This window comes from Diplodia corticola (assembly GCF_001883845.1).
Source record: "Diplodia corticola strain CBS 112549 chromosome Unknown scaffold46, whole genome shotgun sequence".
NCBI lineage: Eukaryota > Fungi > Ascomycota > Dothideomycetes > Botryosphaeriales > Botryosphaeriaceae > Diplodia > Diplodia corticola.
The window spans coordinates 224,712-232,440 of NW_017971525.1; the positions used below are offsets into that span (position 1 = coordinate 224,712).

The following is a 7,729-nucleotide window of genomic DNA, read 5'->3' on the forward strand; positions in this document are numbered from 1 at the left end:
TTCAAGCAATATTCTCGCAGTCTGATTATCTCACATTACTCAGATAACTACGGTCAACCTTATTCAGCCCCACAGAAGAACGCTGCAGAACTTAGGACACAAGGTACCGCGCCAATATCAACACGGTTATCTCATTTACGGTCACATGCTGGCTTATTGCGCACAACCTCCCCATGCCATACGCATACAGGAAAGTTTTACCGCAGCAGGTCTACAGGCACGTGGATATCAGCAAGCAGACATGCCCAGTCAAACAGCACATGCACACAGCACACGCACACAATATGCGTAATCAGACCCGCGAGCCTGGCAATGTTTGCTCACACTCCCAGCTGACTCCACTAATGCCCCTCACAATCAAACCCCACTTGGAAAACACAGCCGCAGACAGCCCATATAAGCTCCGCCCTTTGCGCCCATCATACCACCACCACCCATCAACACATTCAACACATTCAACAATTCCAACATCTGAACTCACACAACACATCAAAATGAGCAACAACAACAACGGCAAGACCGGCTCCGGCCAATCCTCAATGACCAAAAGCGATGCCTCTCGCGTCCAGTCTACCCAGGCTACTGGAGGCGGCAACATGTCCTCCACGGGTTTCGCGGCCAGGGCTCAGGCTGCCGGTGACAAGAACGCGAACGCTGCTCAGGGAGGTGTCCAGACCGGTGGTATGGGAAATGCGGGCAAGTGATTGGGGAAGGGCGCCTGTCTAGAAGGCTCCAGGCATGAAGGATGTCTGTGAGGGGTTGGTGGCGGAGGGTTGGGGTCGACGAGTGTTTGGGTCGTAGCTAAGCTTTACGTACACCCAAACAGTGGATGGAGTGGTCAGCTTGGATGCAGATTTCATGTGCAGTGAGGACAAGGCTAGTGAGATATGCTGACTGTGCGGGTGCTGGCAAACAGTGGCAATTGTCACAAAGCGCAAGCACATTCTATGTGATACTCCGAACTACAATTTAATTGAAGTGCTTCGTGTTCGGAAAACCAACCTAGTACTTGTCAAAAATTTAACAACGCCCTGTCTTCCGAGCATCGGGATTTGCCTTGAATTGATTTTGTTGATAGAGGCTGTAAGCTCATCTCACTCCTGCCTGCTCCATAAGAGGCACTTCTCGACAAAGCCCCCACTGTGTAAAATGAGCCATTTCTGTAGTGACTATTGCCTTTGTGGGCATAAAGCGGATGGAGGGAACTAAGGGGAGTGTGGAAAAGTGATTTTCTCCTTCAGTTCCTTCGAGAGACGTCAACTAAAACCATCTATCGGCTTTGTAGTACATATTGTTGGAACTCAACAATGATGAAGTCGACGAACGCGTTAAGGAAGAAGCAGCTAACAAATAAATTGTCCTTGAAGCAGGAGAGAAGTCCTCCAATTGCCTGCCAGTTTTTTCAATTGCGGCGGAACTTTCCAAATCAAGCACCACTACAAGGTCTACGTTTGGGGAATGTTCAGCCCAAGCACACGAACATGGGGTGAGCGAGAATATGGGTAGACTGGTGCATCTGATTGTTGCTACACTTCACTTTGGCGTTAAGATGGGGGAATGCAAAAAAGTCGGTTGGGTCCGGGCCGAACCAGGGGTTCCTTGTCTCGCTTGTGAAGGGCAAAAAGGTTGCTGCACTCAGAGCGCAGCAAAAATGTCCCTACGCAGAATCGAACTGCGGACCTTCGGATCGCCTCTTCTGAGAAGAAGTCACATCTGATGATATGAGACCGACGTCATAACCGACTAGACCACAGAGACTGGATGAAGACCTGAGATCTTCTCTGAATTGGATGCCCGAGACACCCTAGTCGTGCCAAAGAGGGCGGTTTTTGACGTATATATACTCAAACAAAAGCAGGTCGCACCATCTCCGCGGAAGTGTGCAAACTTATTGACTAGCTCCTCTCTCCAGTAGCACTGTCGGCAAGCGCAGCGATGATTGGACGAGCTGTGCTCCCTTATCTCGTCTCTTCCCTGCACTAGCGGTGGAGCCTCATCGCCCCCAGACTGCGCAGACGTCTATCGCAAAGTCAACACCATGGCCCTATACAGCTCGGGTGTTGAGGGGGAGGCTGAGCCTCAACCCACGGCCAAAGTTCCCCGCAATTTCAGGTCCACCAGCTGCGCGGAGAAAGCACACAAAGCGGGTGAGAACGGGTCTCTCGATCATGATTTTCTTACGTTATGGAAAAGCAGCAAGCTCCAGGAAGAAAAGTCACGTTGGCAACACTGCGTCGACGCCATTTGCCAATCCAGCCTCGGCGCAGCGTCTCCTCGCGTCTCCCACGAAACTTCGGCGGAGCGGGAAAGACGTCGGGAATCCATTGAGCCGCTCTTGCACTTCTGCTGCGACGGACATGTCTCGAGCCTTGCCCGGTTCTCGTCTTGTCAAACGCCCGCCGCGGGACCTCCTTTTCACTCCAATTCCCTCTCCTTGCAGCAGACGGCAAGATGAAGCTCCCAGCCGCCAAAGACGTGCACTTCGACATTGACCAGTACCTCAACCGCTTCGTGCCCCACAACCGCATCCACCGGCTGCCGAAACCCCTCTCGCGCTTCCTGGGATATCGAGCGGAGCCCGCACCGCCAATCGGCAACATCCTCCAAGCAGCATGGGCTCTCATCGGCGCCTTCTGCGGCCTCACCGTCGTGACGGCCGTCTACAAGTTCGCTCCCGGCATAGCAAAACACAACCCCCCCGTCATAATCGCCAGTCTGGTACGCCCGCCCACCCCCCTGCACCACATCCGCTCGATCCCCCCCACCACCACCACCACCATCCAACCAAACACTCCCACCAACCACTCCCCCACCCCAATCCAGGGCGCCGCCGCAATCCTCGACTACAACGTCATCGCCACCCCCTTCGCCCAACCGCGCAACGCCCTCCTCGGCAACACCCTCTCCGCCCTCACCGGCGTCTGCATCACCAAGCTCCTCATGCTACTCACCGACGACGGCCCATCGCCATCCTCCTCCCCCTCCCCGTCCTTCACCGCCCACCGCTGGCTCGCCGGCCCGCTCAGCTGCGCGTGCGCGTCGGCACTCATGGCCGTGACCGGCACCATCTACCCCCCCGGCGGCGCCACCGCGCTGCTCGCCGCGACGGACCCGGCCGTCGCCGCGTTGGGCTGGCTGTACGTCCCGCTGGTGCTGCTGGGCTCGGCGCTGATGCTGGCGGTGGCGCTGGTGGTGAATAACGTGCAGCGGCAGTATCCGGTGTATTGGTGGACGGCGGGGAGTGTGGGGCGGGAGGAGGCGAAGGAGAAGAAGAAGAAGAAGAAGGCGGCGCGCAAGGCGGCGCGCGGTGTGGTGGAGAGCGGGTCGAGGCGGGGGGATGAGGGGAAGGGCGTGCGGGGGGAGATTGCCGTGGGTGATGAGGAGGAAGAGGGGGAGGTGGAGGATGTGGAGGAGGAGGAGGTGCGGGATGGGGGGTTGGAGCGCAGGATCGTCATCACAGCGGATCGCGTCTTCGTTCCGGAGGGCTTCGACTTCGGCGGCGTGGATGCGCAACTTGTCGAATCATTGCAGACGAGGCTACGACGCGACGGTGGAGATGCTTCTTCTTCTTCTTCTTCTTCTTCTTCTTTTCCCTAGGCACAGCCGGCCGCCGCCGCCGGAGTCCGAGGCTGGCTCGAGTGGCACGGATCTGTCGAGCGGTAGGGAGATGCTGCCGTCACTACTCAAGTCAAAGAAGTCACATGAAGAGTGGTAGAGAAGGGAGAGAGGAAACGTGTTTGCCGTACGGCTTTGTGAAACAATCGGCGATTTCGCCGCAACAGATGCAAGCCATGTGTCAAGATCAGTCAGGGTCAAGCCGAGGACAAGTTTGACCTTTTCCATCGCGGGCTGATATTTCGGACTTCTTTTACCCGATTCCCCTCACTTGTTGTCACACAAAAAAAGCCTTCGCTTATGCTTTAGACCATTCCGTGCCCTCTTCAGAAGCCTAGGGCTTAGACAAGGGGTTGGTTGGCTGGCTACTGCATCAAGGCGTATGCACGTCGCTTGAGTGATGCGTGATGATTGCTTATTCAGAAAAGGCTGCAAGGCTAGACCCACCAGCAGTGGCACATTTATGTATGAAAGCGGCACGACCCCCCATGGCCTCCTTGATTCTCCGCACCAAGCTTATGGTTCGAAAATTTCCGTCGTCACATCAACCCGCGCGATGAACATGGGCTTTGTGTAGCCGCAAAGTCTCTCTCATCAATACACTTCCCCGTCAGACGGCATCAGAATGCTTTCATCAGCAGCTGATGCATCGCCTGAGACAGGATCATCGTCGCAGGGGCCACAGAATACCCGGAATCTTGAGAAATACTCGGACTGGTTTCAGGCTGCCCCACCTGCAGCGGATAGAACCAACTTCGACAGATCGCCAAATGATCCGCTTCGACCTCAACAAAAGAAATCCTGGAGCTTGTGCTGCCCTGAGCAGGCAGATCAGGCAGAGTTCCCTCGCGTTAGCTCATGCGCCTCCTTCGGCGACAATGGCACCACCGCCAGCGTGAACGCATACGGCAATCTCATCCAGTTGACGCGGTACCTGGCGGCTGGACGTTCCGGCTTCTTCGCGGTCAATTCCAAGCGCACGCCTGAGCCTTACATCGTCCCTTGGCGCATTAAGTACCTTCTCGACGACTTGAATCACGCCGAAAGTGGTATTGGACTCCGCCTGTGCAGCAAGCCTGAAGTTCCTACGCCAAAGTTGGACTTTGTGTTCGATCGCTGGCCTCGATTCACCACAAAGATGTCGGGGCTAAAGATTGAGTGCCAGTACGCGGTCAAAGACGGCACGATCATTCAGCACTACAGCATCGAGCGGGAAGAGACGAGTAGCTCACATTCCCTTCCTCACATGGTTATCGATGTGGCAAATCTGTCCATCATAGACTGTGAGGGGAAGGCTTTCTTCAACCAGTACAACAGTCGGTTTGATTCGTACCATATGGTTGAAGGTCTCGACAGTCTTGGGTTTATTGTCGCGCACGAATTCCCGCCAGGTTACCACGAAAGTGTTCAATGTACCAATGTACACAACGCAAGCCGGAGGCCAAGCATTTCCGAGGAGGAAGTCGTTGATGTTGTCCAGAACGGTGAAAATGGTACACCAAGCGCCGATCCAGATCATCCTGGCCGATCAGAAGCTGGGAGTAATGATGGACGGAGCATGCATGGCCAATCGGCGAAGGGAGATGGCGAGACGGGGCACGATAATCAAAAGGCATCAGATCAAGCAAAAGCCAGGAAGCCATCGGCTGTCGGGGTGATTATGTCACTTTTCATCAACGATCAAGCTGTATCGACTCGTCAATACTTCCCCAAACCAGCAGGGAGCGGGAGTAAAATTGACCTCGAAAGTCTCCTCAGCGCCACGAACACGGTCCGAATCACAATGGCGTATAGGCTACAGTTGTTGTCCAGTAGTGCAAACCATTGGGAGTCATCCGTCATTACTGCTTCGCAAGCAAGCATTGCTGATGCAATGACGGCGAGTTACGTGCCGGAACTGAAACTTTCATCTTCTCCCAAGCTCGATTTTGTGCTCCGGCGCAACCTGCAGCATATCCTTGCAGTCTGCTCAATTGAGACATCAGACCATCCAATCTGGGGCTCTCAGGGCAGAGAAACCCCATCAAGGAAAGTGGATTCGGAAAAAGAGGAGGGGAAAGCTATCGCCTTGACGTGTGGAGACTTGTCAGGCCACCACATTGTCACATCAGCAAGCTTGTGGGTGAAATAGCTGCCCATGACCTGGTATTCTTTTGCTGATTTATTTTTAGCTTTGCCTTCCGGTTTCTATTGGCAATGTTTACTCACTTAAAGGGCATAGCTGGATCAGGTCTGTTGCGCGAGTGCATATTTGAAGTCTGTAAAGGTCACCTGATATGGACATTCACCAAGGCTTTGCCGAAGACTTTGGTCATGGACGAAACGTGGTCGGGTTGTGCTGAGCACAAGGACACCTGGTCTCCTGTATCAGATGAAAATGAAATCAAAGGATTCCAGTCTGAGTATTGGATATCTGGAGATGCCATTGGCTTCTCTGAGCATTCGCGGAATGCTCCCTCAACATCCCTTACCAACACCCCTTTTCAGTTTATCAAAGCTGGTGAATTTCACAGAACTTTCGACAAATACAAGGAGGGCTTCGACTCGGCAGAGATCTCACGGAGGCATGTCAGTGGCCTGATTACCACGTGGGTCTTTATCCTGTACCAGATGGACCGACGAGGAAATTACACCTTCTCGAGACCAACAGAAGATGGTATCGGTCGCTATCGTTTGGATGACCACATTTGGATCTGGACTGCAGCAAAAAGCATCGAAGATCTTGGTTTGGCCAAGAAGTTGAAACCTCTCATGTTTCGCGGACAGAAAGAGATAGTTTTGAGGTCATTCACGCCTGGAGAACTACAGGTCAACATACTTCGGAGATTTACAACGGAAAACATCGTCCTACAAAAGTCAATGCTGGCAACGACACGGTCAGCCCAAGAGACACGTTTTCTATTCCATTCACGCGACACGTCTTTGTTCTACGCCATGGAAGAAGGCTTCTTTGATGCCGGTTCTCGATCCCCATTGTGGGAGAGTACTATGGACTTTCAAAAGCAGCACACTTACAACAACATGGGGAAGTGGGACAATCCTCTTCGATATGCGCTGGCTCTAATCATGGCAGCAAAGGGCAAGCAGCTAAAAATGGAGCCTAAGCAACACTGGGAGTCTTTCAATGAGGCAGCAGACATCCTGTACAGGAGCTGTCTTCCTACCGGCGTCTTTGCTGGCGAGCTCGACGGCACAACGAAAAAGCCTAGGGTCCTCTCGAATCGAAGGCATCACAACTTCTACTGGCACGTAGGGTTCGAGATCCCTCTCATATTCTGGGAATACGCCAGAGCATTCCCGATGGACCCACCCCCACCACAGAAGGACCAGGAGAGATTGGACAAGGCCCACGATGCCGGCCACAACTCCACAGAATCCACGGCAATACCTATTTCCAACAATGAGAAGGTTGCTACTGGCTTCCAAACCTCAAGTCAAGGATTATTTTCCGGTCCTGACATGCCTTTCGGTAGATCCAAAGATCTGCAGCTTTCAAGCAACTCTTTGAAAAAGATGAAAGCGATTCCTATGAGGTATACGATCAATCAAGGCAGTGATCTTGAGCTGGTGGACGAATGGTTGTACAAATACCCCGACTTCCTCGACTTCCATCCCAGCATCAGACTGGAAGACGAACAGTACGCCGAGAATGTCAGGGAGTCGTTGGATGAAAACTCCGTACTGGGAAAACTGCTCGAGAGTAAAGACAACGGCGATGGCCTGCAGTGTGTGCTTAGAGAAGAAGATTTTGACGAGAAAGCTGCAATCTTGGATGTCCGGCGGACTGCTCACACGAGGAGGGGCATCTCTAAGCATGATTGGGAGGATAGACTCCCGTTATGCAGCAACTACTTTCTTAAATTCTTTCTGAACCAGTACCGCACTGCAGAGGATGCTAAAAAGCGACTGGTATGGATGCCACGCGGAGATAGGTGTACGGCACTGTTATCCTACCTAGCCACGTGCGGGTCGCAAAGAGAATCCATATCGGAGTTCTTCAACCGGCACGCCAGCTGGCAAAAGTACTTTCATGACGACACAGCAGCTGCGAAAAACTTCTGGGAGACCGAGTTCCATCTGTCTTTTTACCAGCTCGTGGAGCGTAACACGACTG

The 7,729-nt window shown here is 53.3% G+C and overlaps 3 protein-coding genes across 3 annotated transcripts in view; all 3 read left to right on the top strand.

The window, feature by feature from the left end:
* Window positions 1–494: 494 nt before the first annotated feature.
* On the top strand, window positions 495–704 carry BKCO1_4600074 (uncharacterized protein; the record flags this gene model as incomplete). The annotated part of the gene is made up of 1 exon (XM_020276336.1): window positions 495–704. One exon carries the CDS (start codon window positions 495–497, stop codon window positions 702–704), a length of 210 nt encoding a protein of 69 aa, XP_020127905.1.
* A 1,747-nt stretch (window positions 705–2,451) lies between these two features.
* BKCO1_4600075 (hpp family protein) lies at window positions 2,452–3,597 on the top strand (the record flags this gene model as incomplete). The annotated part of the gene is made up of 1 exon (XM_020276337.1): window positions 2,452–3,597. One exon carries the CDS (start codon window positions 2,452–2,454, stop codon window positions 3,595–3,597), a length of 1,146 nt encoding a protein of 381 aa, XP_020127906.1.
* A 643-nt stretch (window positions 3,598–4,240) lies between these two features.
* Window positions 4,241–7,729, top strand: part of BKCO1_4600076 (mg2+ transporter zinc transport protein) — a gene marked incomplete at both ends in the record, with an annotated part of 5,297 nt that continues 1,808 nt past the window's right edge. Inside the window, 2 exons of the mRNA XM_020276338.1 lie at window positions 4,241–5,733; window positions 5,787–7,717. Coding sequence (XP_020127907.1) covers window positions 4,241–5,733; window positions 5,787–7,717 — 3,424 coding nt within the window. The remainder of the gene's footprint in view (window positions 5,734–5,786; window positions 7,718–7,729) is intronic.